General features: G+C 49.2%; 1 protein-coding gene across 1 annotated transcript in view; it reads left to right on the top strand.

Moving 5' to 3' along the window:
* Positions 1-17,164, top strand: part of Agap1 (ArfGAP with GTPase domain, ankyrin repeat and PH domain 1) — a 449,843-nt gene that overhangs the window by 174,741 nt on the left and 257,938 nt on the right. The window contains 3 exon segments of the mRNA XM_038339225.1: positions 4,014-4,099; positions 7,338-7,479; positions 10,596-10,730. Coding sequence (XP_038195153.1) covers positions 4,014-4,099; positions 7,338-7,479; positions 10,596-10,730 — 363 coding nt within the window.

The raw sequence follows: 17,164 nt of genomic DNA, 5'->3' as shown, positions 1-17,164 counted from the left end.
TTCCTTTCTTGGAATAGGAAAATTCTACTTACTCTTATTTTTACCCCTTAAATCAGAACTGGACAGAGATGGGACCCTGGCCCAGCATGCAAGAGGAATAAACCGTGACGGCTCCTCCTGGTGTGAGCTGAAACAGAAGGAACCCAGTTATCTGGCATGTGGTGTCCCAGATTTGGAGCTGATTTCTGCAGTGAGAGTCTCAGAATAGTCGCCTTGAAATTGGCTGAGGTAGGGTGGTGAGAAACACCCCTAATCAGACCTTTAAAAGTGTGCTTTAAAGCCAGAGAACACGGCTGTGTCACAGTCTCAGTTCCCAGCCCTGGAGGCAACTGTGTGGGAGTCTGAGTTATAGGGTGGGCCCAACCCCAGCATCAGCATCTGCACACACAGATGGGTGACATAGGTCATTGTTACCTACCAGAGAGGACAGGTGTGGATTGGTGACACCTTTTGAAAATGAACTACCTTGGTGCAATGTAATGTTGGGTGATTATAACCAGTAGTCAGAGAAAGTTGGCAGTCATTCATGGTGCTGCCAACGTATGGCTGGAGAAAGTAGACTTGTAAGAGAATAATTTGGAATTTAGATATCAAATAGACACTTTAAATCTATAGTAAGTACTTGCACATATGTTGGCAGCACATACACAAAAGTTGGAAAAGCTGAGAACTTTTGCATGACCCCTGGGCAAAGATGACATTTAGATTCCATTAAAAAAAATTGAAATTGGAATTTGGTTACATCCTGAAATTTTTAGCAGTAAACAATGAAACACAAAATCCAACGTATCCCAGAATCTACAATACTTTTGATTCTCAGAAAACGTGAGATAATCAGGTCAGGGGTGCTTGGCTGATAAAGCCTGGGCAAGTGGTCCCGAACTCCAGCTGTTGTGATCACTGGAATAATTCCCGTTTCTAGCATTTCTGACTTGGGATCCCGACCTCGGCACAGAGATGCTAGCCAGGCACCAGCCTCCTGCCAACGACACTTCCCTCTGGGGAGTGGTGGAAGACGAGTGTCGTGTTACTTTGGTAGTTACTGGGCCTGGTTTCTCGGGACCCTGGTGTGGCTGGTCCAGCAGAGTTACCAGGTGGTGATGGTGTTCCCTCTAATCCTGATCTACTTTCTCACAGTCTTCGTTCCCTGGTCCCTGACTGGGCTATCACGGGGCGGTTCCCTCTAGTTGGCTTTTGTTTCCCAATTTTGCTGAGATTCTGGAGCCTTCACACAATTCTATCACCCATGGGTGTTCTTGGAAGTGTTCTGTATCTCAGGGTGTAAGTGTTGTCAAAGCTGTCAGAGGCCTCTGGGGTGGAAGAAGGTGCCCTCCTCAGTTTGGAAGTGCTAGGAATGTGTCTGAGAGCCCTTCACTTGGGGTTGTGGCATCTGTTCTATGAAGATGAGGAATTCCGGGATGGTTCAGTATGATTCAGCTGTCTGGAAGCATCCCCCATGCCAAGGTTCAAGGGAGTAGAAGGAGCTCTGTGTAGGGCGCCTGCTGGCCGGAGGGTCACTGGAAAGAGTCCTTGCTTATGTCTAGGGAGGGGGACCCAGGGCTGCTGCTGCAGGACCTTTCAGAGTCCCATTCTTTGCCTCTTGCTGTGAAGACAATGCATTGTAATGGGGACATGAGCATGAGACCACACCGTCCAGAGCAAGACAAAGAAGCCCCATATAGATCCAGCGCTGGAGTTCCCTCCATAGGCACTGGGCGGGAGCTGCTGGAAGACTGGGTGGCACTTGTGGAGTGAAGATAGGACATAGGCAGAGTTTCACCCCTGGAGGGACCCACTGTCCCAGCCAAACCCAGAGACCCTTAGGTCAACCCACATACACACCTTCCCCTAGGAGTACGGAGCTTCAGAGCATGTCTTGGGCTTGCCTGTTAGCTGCCGTGACCCACACTCTGGCAGCTGGACTATTATATCACTCAGGTATCATTAAAGCTAGATCTCAGAGGACCATGGGAAAGACTTTTATATCACCAAACAATTTCTGTTTTCCCCAAACCCTGGTGAGTGTTCTAACCTGATCTCTAGGCCCAGGGTGGGAATGAAGGGGTTTTTCCAGAGCCAAGAGAGGCAGGTTGCTTTGCAAACATTGTTTTTCCTTTGAAGTTTGACTTCATCTGTCTCATCAAGAAACATCAGGTTCCCTGTATCTTATTTCAGAAGTAAAATCAAGGAAGTAAGGCTGCCGGCTCCCCAGCTTGTGTTTGTTGGTCTCGGTGAGCAAGCTTTGCTGTTGGTATGTGCTCTCAGAAGCATGTGCTGATCTTGGCTGGAACTGTGAATACCAGCAGTAATCATGCCGGCCAGTGCTGCTCATACTGCTGTGTTACACTCCGTATTTTCTTATCCACCACGATGGCATCCTTGGCATTTTCTTGCTGGGGTCACTGAGGTGGAGGAGGTAACTGGGATGAGGCTGGTTTGTGGGTAAGCCCTGTTTAAACAGTTGATAATGGCAGAGTGTGGGTACAGCTGAACTTTCAGCTGTTGTTCTTGGGGTGTCTTCTCTGTGTCAGCTGTGACAGAGCCCTTCTAAAAAGGGAAGTCATCTCTCTTCTAGCTGAAGAAGGGATCTGGGGACCTAAAGTCACAGAGTTCTCCTGTGGCTTTGACGTGCCCATGTGGGAAGTCCTAAAGCTTGTCTGGGGAAGCTATCTTGTCCCTGCTGACACAGACCTCACTCCTCAGAGCATTTCCACCAGACTCTCTCCTGGACTTCTGCTTTGCTTTTCAGGGTGGAACATCCCAGCACAAGTGTGTGTTTGTGTCTCACGGTGTTGGGAGGGTTCATTGTGTTCCGCATTGAGTAGGTGAGGAAAGGCAAGCAGAGCTCCGTGTTAAGTCAGGTTGGGTGCAGACAGGAGGAGAGAGGGTGTGTGTGTCTGTGTGTGTGTGTGTGTGTGTGTGTGTGTGTTCACATTTGTGTATGCTTGTGTAGGAAGGATGGCTAGTCCCCCTTGGCCTCAGTAAGCATTTATTTAATGAGGGCTTGGACACTTTGAGTTGGTGTGGAGAATGTAGTTCTTTCTTCAGCTTTGGTGACAAGGTGGCCCAGACCTGTGATTGTGGCAGAAGTAGCTCTGGAAGGTTCTTGCAAACTTTTTTTGAGTTCATTGGGTTCATTAGGGCCCTTTCTGTGAGGCATCTACACAGGGAACCCAAAGATGAGAGCCAAGAACTGATGCATATCCCACCGCAAGACGAAAGCCCTTGTGAGAGTGACTGGAGGCGACTGGGAGCCCTGACCGTCTCAGAGCAGAGCAGTCTCTGGAGGTGGCCTGTCTCCATGGTGCGGACCTTGTAGTCCAGTCCTGGATGTGTTTGGTGCCCACTTTGGGCAGCCCTCTGCCAGTCTTCCTTCCTTTCTGTCCTGACTTCCCAGCAGGGCCCCAGGCGGTCTCTCGCTAACCCCACGTGGTCTCTAACACCTGCTTGTCAGTTGGCTGCACCGCTCTGTCTCGACTGTGCAGTTCCATCGGTAGCTTTGTCTAACGTGTGTAGTAGTCGGGCACCCTTCCCTAACTGTGACCTGTGACTCCGGAGACACCATCCTCATGCTGTTGTATGTTTTCCTCCCAAGCACTGGGTTTCCCTTGAGGAGAATGCAGGTTCTCAGATGCTGCTAAGCAGGAAAAAGCATTTCTGGGTTTTGAGAGCCCACCCTCGCCCCTTTCCCAGTGGGTGAGAATCTTTCGATTTATGTATTAAGTTCTACACAAAAAGCCTACGCTCTTCAGCCAGGGTTCCTGGCATTGCAACAGGAGGCCGTGCCTGCTAACCAGAAGGGAGCACGGGTTCTTAGACAAATGTTTCAATCAGAGTTCAGCTCTAAAAATGCAGCACTGCGGGAGATATCTAAAATCTACTCCTCTGTTCTCCCAGCCAGCTTGCCCCAGCGGTCACCTGGCCTAGAGTGTATTTTTCCGCAAGTGAAGCCCGTGTCTGTCTGCCCCCAATCCTCTGTTGCCTTCTGTAATGGTGCCTTTTGTGTGTGGCAGGTGGCAGGTTCAAGAAGGAGATTGTGGTTGATGGACAGAGTTATCTACTGCTGATTAGGGATGAAGGGGGCCCCCCGGAGGCACAGGTGAGTACCGCATGCACATTTAAGCCAGACTGCCTTTTGCTCTTTGACTTTATCTAAAATCCTGAACAAGAAATGTCAAGTTTTAAAATAAGGGAATTTAGAAACCCATGAAGTTTGGCTCTATGTGGCTTTTTTTAAAAAAGTTTTTAAGAAGGAAGGAAAAGCAGATACATCTGCTATCATATTCTGTCAGGGTCACTTTTAGAAATTTCTGTGCTTTTAATAAATTGTCTCCCATCCCCAATTTGATCCCAGAGTAGCATCATTTTCAGGGTCCACTGGGTGGAATTGGGAGGCTGACCCCTTGCTGTTTCTGGGAGTCACAGGAGTGGGCACCCCCACTCCCACCAGCAGTCCCCACTGAACACTAGTTGCAGTGTACCGTGATTCCCTTGGAAAATGTCTAGAAAGATAGCACCACTGTTGTTATCCAGCTTACGACACCCTGCTTTTCTAGCCAAGACCTAAACTCAGCCCACACCCCTCCCGGGCAGATCAGGTGGGACGTTTCTGCCTCAAGCGTCTCTCCCTGTAAAAGACGGATTAGGTAGCGGTGGTGACTGAGGTCGCCGGTGCTGAAGCACCGCAGAGCACCCTGGAAATGCTGTGAGTCGCTGCATTGCCGTCACTCTGTAACACCAGGGTCCAGGAGAATGCTGCCGGTTGGGCTATGAAAAGCCATTAGGAGGCATAGTCAGGGATCCGAGATTAAATATTTCCCCTTAGTGTCACTGATGCGGTATCTTAGTTTCTTTTGCTGATGCTGTGATAAAATGCCCCATGAAAAACAATTGAAGGGTTTATTCTGACTCACAGTTCAAAGGCACAGTCAGTCCGTCATGGCCAGAAGGTGGAAGCAGCTGGTCACACCACATCCACCATTGGGAAGCAGAGTGATGACCGCTTGCTGCCCCTCAGCCCCTTCTCCGCTTGCACAGTCAGGATCCCAGCTAGGGAACGGTGTCACCCACAGTGGGCAGATCCTCACACCTCCACTCAGCCAAGGTAGTCACCAACAGATATGGCCAGAGACCATCTCCCACGTGTTTCTAGATGCTGTCAAACTGACCTGAACCATCACACGGTATGCTTGAGTGTACAAAAAAGATCATGAAGGCACATAGAAAATGAACACTGTGGGTTGCATAGTATTAGAGGGCGTGCTCCCCGAAAACTGTCCACCTTCTTCTGGATCACAGCGACCTTCGGCTTCTGACCAGTGCCACTCAAAGGCAGAATCTCTCCTCCTCACTTGGCTTGGTATGCAGGAGTGCGTTCTGTTTTCAGTGCGGGCTCTTCCTTAAGTGGTATTTAGCCCACGTCTCCCCTGGTTAAAGACTTGTCTGTGGAGCATGACGGCAGAGCCTTGCTCACTTGTGGGCATGTGTGGTTTCTCTCCTCGCGTTGTTATAAATCCGCTGGTAGACTCTACCTGAAGGCATGGCCTCCCATAAGAAACTGACAGTGGATTTTTGTTTGTTGGTTTGTTCGTTTTGTTTTCTTTGTTTAATCGTTACTGCTGTTAGCTTTGGGTGTGGCAGAAACTACTACTCACTTGCCCTGCATTTTTTCCCCCTTCAAAATTGCAATTTTCTGATGCAGGATCTTTTAGAGAAGTGGGCAGGGGGGACTTATCCTCTGCATAGAGATAGAGATGTGTTTCAGATTTGAAGTCAGGGGCTGCCTGCCGCCTCCCTGAGACCACTTAGCCCCTCTCCTGTGCTGATGTACAAGACAGGACCTTCCGTCTTCCACCTCCAGAAAGAGGCTGTGCCTTAGCTGCTTCTTTGTTGTGATATAATACACTGACATATTAATATTACTTAGTAGAGGGAGGGTTTATCTGGCCCAGAATTCCAGGGTGCAGTCCATCATTTCAGGCAAGTCAGGGCAGCAGGGAACTTGAAATAGCGAGTCCCATGACATTCACAGGCAGGAGCAGAAAACAGGGCACTAATGCATACCAGTGCTCAGCCCACTCCATTTTATACAGTCCAGGATCTACACCGAGAGGGTGATTCTGCCCACAGTGAGTATGTCTTTTCATCTCTATCAGAATGATCAAAGTAGTTCCCCATAGACAGGCTCAGAGGCTGGTCTCCTAGGGGATCATAGATTTGTTAAGTCAACAGTTGACGTCAGCTATCACCCAGGTAAAGGCCCCATGTCAGACAGTCCTCGGGCTTCTATGCAGGCACTAGATGCACTTTGTCCTGTGCATCTGACAGTGGCTGTGGGTCTGCCTCAAGAAAGCTGTGCCACAAGGTCATTTTGACTTGAGCACGAGCCATTCGAACACGAGGTTTTTTAAGTCTCTTGTGTAAATATTCCACATTTAAATGAGCATGGTTTGTTGTAGGTTGGCGTTCTTTATTAATGTGTGTGCACGTGCGTACACATTCATGCATGCACACATGCATGCACGTGCAGTGATGAATAGGGAGCCCTGCTTTGGCCATAAACACCCAGGATAAGCTACTTTTAGAGAAGGGTCTCTCTTGTTTCTTTATACACATAAAGAGATGCGTGTTTGGTGCCAGACTCAGACAGGATCTAGAAGCTACCATGTCAGCTTCTGTGAGAGTGGGTTCGTGGGCACTGTGGGGAGCGCCGCTCCCTCGGCTGCACCCTCCCTGGGAGCTGGTGTAAATAAGATGACACGAGAGGGCTGGGTATATATTAACCTCACTGCTCCCCTTTTAACTCTCCTAAAAATAAGTAGTAATTTCCCAGCAGGGAGCTGAATGAGTTTGGTGGCAGCTCGGCCTCTGCTGTACCAGGAACTCTCCAGAAAAGGCACCATCTGTCTCAGGTGGTAGGCAGCGTGGGCAACAGGATAGTTTTGAGCAGACCATGTGGCCACAGAGGAGCAGTGCCCTCCCCCACCCCAGTCCACTAAGTCTTTTGAAGGTTCTAGGGTGTTGTGTGCCCTTACACACACACACACACACACACACACACACACACCTACCTGTTCTCAGAAGGGGAGCCTTCTATCTGCAGGTCAGGCCAGAACGTCACTTAGAATCACACACGGGTTCTCAGAAAGTGAAGGGCCCTGGTGGAAACATGGGGCCGGGAGGGTGGGGGTGTCCTTTCCATGCACACATGGAAGACTTCAGTGACTTAGCCACAGTACATAGCAGCAGAGAGCAGGCAACAACCAAGGGGCGCCCTGGTGCTCACACCTCCTCCTGCGCCCCCCTCAGCTGCCCCTTCTCCACTCTTCTCTCTGCAGTTTGCCATGTGGGTGGACGCGGTCATTTTTGTCTTCAGCCTGGAGGATGAGATCAGTTTCCAGACTGTCTACCACTACTACAGCCGAATGGCCAACTACAGGAACACCAGTGAGATTCCACTCGTGCTGGTGGGGACACAGGGTAAGTGCCAGCCCTGCACGGGTGTTTTTGAAGGTTTTTGTGGACATGTTCCCAGTATGGAGGATTTGGAATGACTTGAAGCTGGAAGTGGAGGCTGAAGCGTTTCTGGATTGGTTCCATGGAAAAGTCAGTCAACCTTAGAAATGACCCCACCCCACAGACACCCCAGGAGCTTCAGGAAAACCCACTCTAGTGTTTACTGCATTATGATGCCTTAATTGACTTTTGCACAAGACACCTTTTAATTAGGTTGCTTTTACTTATTTTTATTAAACAAATACCTGATTTATTTCAACTTTTAGGGTCCCTTTAAATGAATACTAGCTCTGATAGCCTTACCCGTTCTGTCTCCCGGAATCTCTGAGCAGCTCCTTCACAGCCCAGGGAACCTGGGGCTCTGGTTCTTACTGTCTTCCATGTTACTTAAAACACAGCCCCTTAATTAGGTGATTGTCACTAAGTCAGACTCACTCTCATCAGCCATTGGAGTCCAGCCAAGAGTTTAAGCAAAATTATAATTTTCCCTTTTAGTTTTTGTCAATTTTGAAGTGTTTTTGTTATTACTGTTAGAATTGGTAAATCTGGTACTTACCAGTTGAAGTGTGGTCAAGACAAACTATGGGCAGGGTTGGAGAAGCAGTGTATTGATGGATAGATAGACGACTGTATGTCCTCAGTTTGTCACTTGTAAAATAATGGAGTTACATTTTCATGGAGAACATTCTTTCTCTCTCTGTTTTGGTGCATGCAGTGCCCAGCCAGTGGTCTCTCTTGCTTCTAAAATCTACATCTTTGTTCCTATAGCTCCCTCTGCTGGTCACCTAGAGACAGAGCCTTGGTTCTTACTGCTGTGCCATCAACCTGTCTTCATGGGGCCCAACCAGGAAGGATTAAAAATACTAAATATGTGTGTGGTGGTGCACACGTGTGGTCCTGACACTAGGGAGGTTGAGGAAGACAGATAGCCACTAAAGGCTAGACTGGGCTACAGAATTAGAATGTCTCAAAATACAAAACAGTGTCCTGGTATGGTGGCCCATGCCTTTGATAGCAGCGCTCAAGTGGAAGTTCAAGGCCAGCCTGGTCTTTGTAACAGGTTCCAGGCCAGCTAGAGCTACACAGTGGGACTCTAAAGAGACATTGTTTTCTAAAGACGTCTATACTGAATTCGTAAGTGTTGTACAAGGTGCACATGCTATACAGATATCATAGGTAACCCGGAGATGACTTGAAGTATGTAGGCAGATAATACAGGTCCTATTCAAGTATCACACCATCTCATGGAAGGGACTGGCACATCTGTGCATTTTGTACCTAAGGAAGTCCTGAAACCTACCCCCAGAGGATGGCAGTGGGCAGCATGGCTGAGGCACTGCTCTAGAAAGCCTTCAAATGGTGTTTAAGGCCAGTGCATCTCCCGGGCAGGTTTTCCCCACAGCTGTCTTGGAGCAGGAGAGAGGAATTCTGAACGAGTGCTTCCCGTCTGGCTGGCCAGGCAATTCCCAGCAGCTGGCCTGGTGTGTTAAGAGCCGTGTGGACTACATCGGAGACACAGTACTTTCCTACTCTTGGTGATGCATGGCTCGCAGCTGGGCTAGAAAGAACAGATTAGATTGCTGCAGTTTCTCATGCATACCAGTGTTTTTGTTGGTGGAGAAACGGAGTAAGAGCCCAGGCCTTGGGCCCCCACACACCTAGACCAGAGCTACTGTGACTGGTGACCCTGCTTGCCTCTCGGTGATCTGGAAGGGTAAATTGAGGAATGGGTGAAAGGTATGTAGTCATGTGTCAAGGATCAGTCTGTGAACATAGGACTTAACCTTGGTCGAGGTTTATTTTTATCTCTTAGATCTCAATGTGGGACCAGTTGTTCCGAGGCCCTGCTTAGATTTTTGCTGGTGATGGGCTAAGGGACCCAGGGCACTTACGGCAAGAAGCTGGACTGTATGTGACTTCCCCATGATTGCTGTCAGTACCCATGCACACTGGGCTTCCCAGATACCTGTGCCACTACTGCAGCCATAGGCAGTAAGGCTGGTTAGGTGGTAGGAGAGGGTACCCAGGGTTTCCTTTCTACTGGCTAGGGAAGGGAGTTTTGGAGGCCAGAGGTTGTTAAGTTGCAAGAAGGAGCTGAAGAGCCATTCACCCGTATGTATACTAGGCCTTCAGAGGTCAGTACTGGAGAGTTGCTGAGTTCAGTGTAGCTTCTAAGGCAAGGATGAGTGCTATGCCTATTCTTGGCGAGGAAACATGGGTGATTGTGGGGGTTTGGGGGGGGGTGGGCTCAGTGTTCTTTAGGTTAGGTCAGCTCTACCTCCAAAGACTTGCAAATAGAAGGAGAAGCAGGGTTTGGAAAATTGGCAAGTTAAAGTGGGTGCAAGATGGGGCCAGGTAGATCTGAGCCTAGCTTCAGGCCCAGAGACGCCTCTGTGACACAGAACTGTATTCATCTGTGGGTGGAGCAGCTGCAGGATTGTCGGGGCCCCAGGCTAAATAAAATGAGAGCTAGGTGGGGTCTCAATGGCCTGTGCTTCCCAAATTAGACACAGAATTTAAGAAGTTATGGTTTCTAATTGTTTTTTCCCTTCCTGTTTTGCTCAAAGGGATGTTTAGACCTTTATAAAGGGCCTCTTTCCTTAGTTGGTGTAAATGATATGTTGACGCACTTGTCCAGCAAGACACAGGCTCTGAGGAACCTCTGTTGGGGATGCTATTGCCACTGAATGTCCCAAATCAATATTGGGTTTATGTTTGTTTGTTTTTGTTATTGTTATCTATATATTTATTTATTTGAGACACACCAGGAAGTAAGCCCAAAGGATAGATTTATGAATCTCTTTTCATGCTGGCCTTGAAATTGGTCCTCCCAAATGTCAGGGCAGGGGCGGGCCTCCTTGCCCCCACTATTCTGTAGCTTGAGCCTGTTATTTTGGGTGAACTGTTTTCAGAATTCCAGCTTCTGGGAGGAATGATAACTGCATGGGCTATAATGGGTTTTGCGTTGCAAGGGTCCCAGAACAGTAGAAAGCAACCGGCTGTAAGACAGGTTTGAGTCACGTGGCTCTAGAGTCGTGGGAAGCAATTACTAACGAGCTCACTGTCCTTGTCTGTTGCAGATGCCATAAGTTCCACCAACCCACGGGTCATCGATGATGCCAGGGCACGGAAACTCTCCAACGACCTGAAGCGGTGCACGTACTATGAGACGTGCGCCACCTATGGGCTCAACGTGGAGCGGGTCTTCCAGGACGGTAAATGCCTAGCTTGTGACTGCCAGGGCTTTGTGACACAAGGCTCCCACTCTGGGTGTGGGGACAGAAGCCCACCCTGCAGTATGTGGACCGTGTTGGAGCGTGCGGCAGCTTCTAGTTCCACCTTCAGACCTGTGCTCAGAGGAGGAGGGGCACTGTAGAGCAGTCCTCCATGGCCAGCTTCTAGTTCTACCTTCAGACCTGTGCTCAGAGGAGGAGGGGCACTGTAGAGCAGTCCTCCATGGCATCTATGTGTCACTGTGCTCCTCAAAGCTCTGTTAGCGCCACTGCATGCAGATTCATGGCTGTAACTGCTCCTTCTCAATCTGGCTCTGTCTTCAGGATGACATCTGTTCCTGGGGAAATTTAAACTGAAAGAGGAAACTTTGAACCCCAGAAAATAAAGTTATAACTTGGGACCAGGTGTGTGGGCTAGCCTGAGGAACTGTTTTATCTTACTGGTTCATTTTTGACTGCCCACCTATAGAGACAGTGCCAGTCAGGGGGGGAACATACTCATGTCAGTGAAGGTGATGCCAGCTGTAAGTTCTGAGGAAAAAACCCAGTAAGACAGGACAGAAAGAAGGGGTGGCTTTTAGCCTCGGGGACTAGAAGTTCTGCAGAAAAAGCAGCTTAAAGTTGAGGTCTTAGGAGGAAACTCCCCAGGAAAGTTCCTGTTTCTGATGGCAGTTGGGGGAAGTCAGTCCGGAGCCCTATGGTCTAAATCTACACGACAAGCCAATTCTGGCCCCTTGCTTCTGTGTCGGAGATTGGCAGGGAACAGAGTAATACAGGCCTGGGATCCTTAAAGAAGGGTAAAGGTCAAAAGCCTTGCTGGTCATAGACCAAGCAAAAACTTTCCAGCGATGCAGTCTGGGAACAGGGGCTGGGAGTGTAGCTTAGTCAGCAGAATATCTGTGTAACATGCATGAAGTCCTAAGTTCAACCCCCAACACTATGTAAACTAGGTATGGTGGCATATGATTGTAACCTCGGCATTTGCAGGTAGAGTCAGGAGGATCAGGGATTGAGCTACATTTTAGGTTTGGGGCAAGCCTAGGCTGCATGAGACCCAATCAGAAAACAGAAACCGTCATCTTGGGACTGTTTGGCTAGATGGTCTGGGGTATCCCCCGAACTCTGCAGCTGGATTGTGGGGACCGGCTCTTCTGTGGTAGTAAAGTGAGCACTGTCCATGACTCTATTCTGCCCCGTCCTGTGGCAGCCAGGATCTTCCAGAACTTTGCCATCTCTTTCCTCCTCTGCCTCACAGTCACCTGCTTTCTGGCACTTGGTCCTGTTCTGTTCCTGCTGTCTCTCTGCTTTTCATCCTTCCCGGTAACAAATCCGAGGAAGCCGAGGGTTGCCCTGAGAAGCAGCACGACGTCCCTGGGTTCTGCTTTCCCTTCCCCATTCCCATGCATCCCGGGTTCCTTAGGCACCTCTGCCTGCAGTACATAGTTCGCAGCCGCCCTGCTGTCCGCCTCATGGCTGCTCCCCAGGTAACCGAGGAGCTGTGAAGATTAAGCAAGGAAACACTTGAGGTCTTTCCAAGGCATGATTCTGACTCACAGCGAAGTCTACATTCACTGTTAAATGGCCCAGGCACCAGTGTGCGATGACCAAGTTGGCTCAAAGATTGGAAAGCCCCGACAGGGTCATAGGCAGACCTGGCTGACTACCTGCGTCTATAACTAGACTTCTCTGATACAGCCGTCTGCCTAGAGACTGTAGAGGGCTCAGAGGAGTTCCAGCAGAGACGCCATGCCTAAGACAGCTGCCTCTAGCCCTCAGGGAATGGTTGTTCCTCATGTGGGCTACCAGAGCACGCTTGTATGTGTTCACTCTCTTCCACGACTTCTTGTTTCTTACATTTATCCTGTTTAATGCTCATGAGTTTTCCATAATGGCAGGAACCAGTTCTACACACATAACCTTGCAGATTGATAATGGGGCATAAAGGCCATGGCACTAAACCGGCAAAGACCAGGGAAACATCCCAGTTCACTTCTGATGCAGCAGTATATTCTTATACAGTGTTTCAGGCAACAGATAGCTTTTCCCATAGGTCTGGATGCTCAGAACCCAACTTCAAGGGCCTGGTGAGGGCCTACTGCCCTGTTTGCAGTGTCTTCATGAAGGCAGGGAAGGGTAAGAGTTCGAGGTAGGAGTTTGGTTAACATAGATGCTCAGTCCCCAGCACACAGCGGAAAGTTTGGGGCGGGGGAGGGGGGGTCACAACTGACACCCATTTGTGGGACAGAGGCATCCCGTTGTCCTCTCCAGGACTAAATGCCAGGACTAAAATGCTCCAGTAACGTCGGTGTGGACCCACTCCCCGTCCTCTCACTGAGGTCACACAGTGTGTTTTGGGGTCTGTTTCCACAGGCTGCAGACTCCATTCATTGTACTTAGTTTAGAACAAACACAATAAGCGTTTGGCTTGTAGAGTCTCAAAAGGAAGTAATGCCCATGGCGCCAGAACACCCAAATGTGGCAGATTTTTGTTTGTTTGTAAAGTGTTTTCATTTATATGAAGAGAAGTTTTTAAAAATTAGATTGAGGTTATATTCCTGCACATATGTGGTCTTACGTGGTAGATATTTTTTCTTAAACCAGAAGCTCCTGTTGTTAGAGCGTAAGTGTAAGTAAGTAGTTGCAAAGTGTTTGGGAAAAAGACAAAGCAACCCAAACTCATGGTCTCTAAACTTACAGAGACTGAGGAGCGCAATCTCTGCACCAAGAGGCCGAGGCAGGGAGGTCATGAGTTGGGAGCCCACCCGGACCACATGGCAGTGTCCTGTCTCAAGGAAAGAGAAAGAAAACCCGATTGAGAACAAGGAATGTGACTCAGTGGTAAAACACTTGGGGAACAGGTGTGAGGCCCACAGTTGGGTTCCCGGTACCACAGAGAAATAGACACAGAAGGGCACCCGAGGCTCAGGAACTGAAAGGACATAGCCCGGATTGTCTCTGCCTTGTGGGGAGCCCAGAGCTTTAAACCTTAACCAGACTCCGGGCCATTTTGTCATTAAAACCCAGCAAGCCAGGTCCTCAGACTTGAGTGTGTATTGGCGTTCCCACTGGTTGGCTGGCCAGCTCTAAGAGAATTCTTCGTGTGTCAGTGTGGCCTCTTGGTGTCCCAAAACAGATGAATTGTAACATGGGAAGAGAAGCAGAGTTCTGTCCGCTTGCCTCTGAGCCTGTGGCCTGTGCGTGGCACTGCGGACATTCTGTAGCCTGGAGTCTGGAGGTGTGTAGCCCGGCTGTGTTGCTCATTGCTCACTTAGGCTCGGCATTTGTACCAGGTGTACTAGGCTGGAGGTGGACAGAATGCGCAGTATAAGGGTTCCATCCATTAGGAGGTTTGGGTCCACAGGTTTGGGAGGGTGGTTGTTTCCTTGAAATGTAAGCTGCTGCTTGCCCACGTGGGGGAAGTAGGGATGGGTATGATGATCCAGGGTGTCCTCTGCCCTCTCCCCATCTTCTCAGCCTGCGCACCCTGCTTGTTTATGTGGGCTTATGGAGTAGGACAGTCTGTTCTCCATGGAGTCCTTTGAATAAGGTTTACAGGGTTAGTGTATTCTGTTTGATTGGATCTGGCATCTGACTCTGACCTAAGGCATGTAGCTCTCTGGATTACTAGCGGAACCTTGGGGAGGTGGCTGGGGCAGCTGCAAGCCAGGTGCACAGGCGTGGGCAGCTGTGGGAGGTGGCTGGGGCAGCTGCAAGCCAGATGCATAGGCTTGGGCAGCTGTGGGCTTCAGGCCTATCTTTATTCTCTGGTCTGCCTCCACCATTATCTTAGGTCTGTCTGCTTTTCTGCAGTTCTTTGCTGCTTGAGGTATCTGGGAGAAAGCTACACACTGGCTTCCATGTTTTGAAATTTAAAGCAGTCATTCTGTGATAACATTAAATCCTTTGAACAATCTGTGTATTTGTTCTCTTAGGGCTTAAATGGAAATGTGAGAATAATGAGTTAGAGAAAAATTTAGTTTATTTCTTCAGATAATGATTTTTCTGTTGCTGTTTTCTTGTTTTAAACAAAAGTTTTGCTGTTATTGATATTGAATTTTAAAAATTGCTATGTGTGTGTGAAAAACGGAGGCGGGGAGGGAGGGAGGGAGGGAGGGAGGGAGGGAGGGAGGGAGGGAGGGAGGGAGGAAGAGGCCGGGGAGAGGAGAGGTTTAAGACGGTTGTGTCTTTTCCTTTGTGGCCCTGAGTGGCCTTGATCTTACTGTGTGGCTGAGAATGACCTTGAACTATGTTCTTCCTGCCTCTGACTCCCCAGTGCTAGGATTACAGATCTTGTTTGAGTCACTGTTCTGTTTCTGTGAAGAGACACCATGGTCACTTAAACTCTTGCAAAGGAAAACATTTAAATGGGGACTGACTTACTGGTTCAGAGGTTTAATTAGTTCATTGTCGTCATGTCTGGAAGCATGACAACACTTGGGCAGACACGGTGCTGGACAAGTAGCTGAGAGTTCTACATCGTGATCATCAGGCAGCAGAAAGAGAGACACTGGGCCTGGCTGAGCATTTGAAAGCCCAGATCCCACTCCAGTGATACATTTCTTCCGCTAACCAAACCTGCTTCAACAAGGCCACATTCCTAATCCCTGTCAAGTAGTGCCACCCCCTAACGACCAAGCATATGTGAGCCTACAGGGACCATTCTTATTCAAACCACCACAGATCTCATGTGGGAGTTCTTGTCAAATGAAATGATATGCTTCCACTGTGGTGCAGGCGAATAGGAAACCCCTTGTCAGAAGATTCCAAAAACCCATGGTTGTGTCCCTTGCCCTCACTTGCCAGAGCTTCCTTTGTGGGCTGACACCTGTCATCCTGGCATGTGGCAGCCACCTGTCAGGGCAGCTTCTGTTCCGGGAACGTGTATGACAGTCTTCTGATTTAACTCCACCATCCTCGCTGGGTTACATTTATACTTCAGTTAACGTCTGGAAAGCTGTTTTTAGTCATTCTGTTTTGTGACAGACAGCTAACCTGTATGACAATACTGGTTGGGAACCTGTACCGAGAGGTCGCCTGCCTCTTGGCTACATAGGAGGCCCCAGCTTACCTTGGTTCTACTGCTCCCACAGACTGAGCTCTCGGTACACACAGAAGCACCCTGCTAACACACACCTGCAACTTCCCTGTCCTAATGGCTGAAGCACCCAGAGCGTGGTAGCTGTGTTAAGGAGCCTGCATGTGTAGTCCTGCTGCACATGCTAGAGCATCATTACATGAAGGTCTTTGTCTGGGCTGGGGCATCTCGGGCCATTTTGTCATGCTGCTGCCACAGCTGTCACTCAGGCCTGCCTCATCCTTCATCCTCATTTGGGAACAGAGGGGTTCTTACTTTTTTCTGTTATCATTGGTTTTCTCATTTGGTTATGGAAAACTAAATGTGTTTTGGCAAAAGGATACATTCAGGTAAGATTTCATCTTTGGAAGCAAGCAAGCCAGCCATTGATGATCTGAAAGTGTTTGGGGCATTGAGAATAATTGGACAGAGGAACTGAGGAGCCAGGCTCTGTTAACACGCTCTCTTTGGTGCTGGTGAAGGATTTGCTCCCAGTGTCACATGATGCCTCTGGTGCCCCATGGAGCTGGCATTTCTGTTCTGCCTACACTTTTCCATGTCCTCCCCAGTTCTCCTGTCCCCCACAGTGCTCACTGATCGTCAGTGTTGAAAACTTGTTAAGACTCCTAGACTTGTCATAGCTAGACCTACAGTCTCCTCACAACAGTAAGGGATGGCTTTGGGGTGGGGTGGGATGGGCCAGTCTGATGTTCCAGTGACACTTGGTTAGCGAGGTTTGGCATCTCGGAACAAGAGCGAAAGGCGACAGGAGATTTCTCCCCTGCACGAGGCTCAGTGCTGCTGCCCACTGTTGAAGTGGGAAGAGGGAGAGAAGGCACGTTCCAAGCTCGAGAGGCAGACAGTGAGCCTCCTCAGATGCTTCCTAAGATGATTGGTGACCACCTTGCTGTCCGTGTTAACCGTGAGTGTCTCTGGCTGTCATCGCCTGATGGCATCTCACACAGTACAGTCCGATAGAAATGAGAATCAGCGGGTTGTCTCCCAGGCAGTGAACTCGGGCTCGGGAGCTCTAGGTGGAAAGGCGGTCTCTCCTGCTCACATCTGATCCAGCCATAGGTGGGAGGAAGCTGGGAAGGTCAGGGTTAACCTCTCTTCTCTCTCTGCTCTAGCCTTGTGCATATGGGATCAATTAATTTTTAGTGGTGTGCGTGAGTGTATTTTGTATGTCTGTGCCATTTTCACGCCTGGCACCTGCAGGGACCCAAGGAAGGTTTCAGATTCACTGGCGCTATAGTTACAGATGGTTATGAGCCATCACATCGGTACTGAGAATTGAACGTGAGTTGCAGTGCTAGTGTTCTTATTCATTGAGCCACCTCTC

The sequence above is a fragment of the Arvicola amphibius genome, chromosome 8 (genome assembly GCF_903992535.2).
Source record: "Arvicola amphibius chromosome 8, mArvAmp1.2, whole genome shotgun sequence".
Lineage (NCBI taxonomy): Eukaryota > Metazoa > Chordata > Mammalia > Rodentia > Cricetidae > Arvicola > Arvicola amphibius.
Note: the sequence above shows the minus strand (reverse complement) of the source record. Positions and strands in the feature narration are given on the sequence as shown.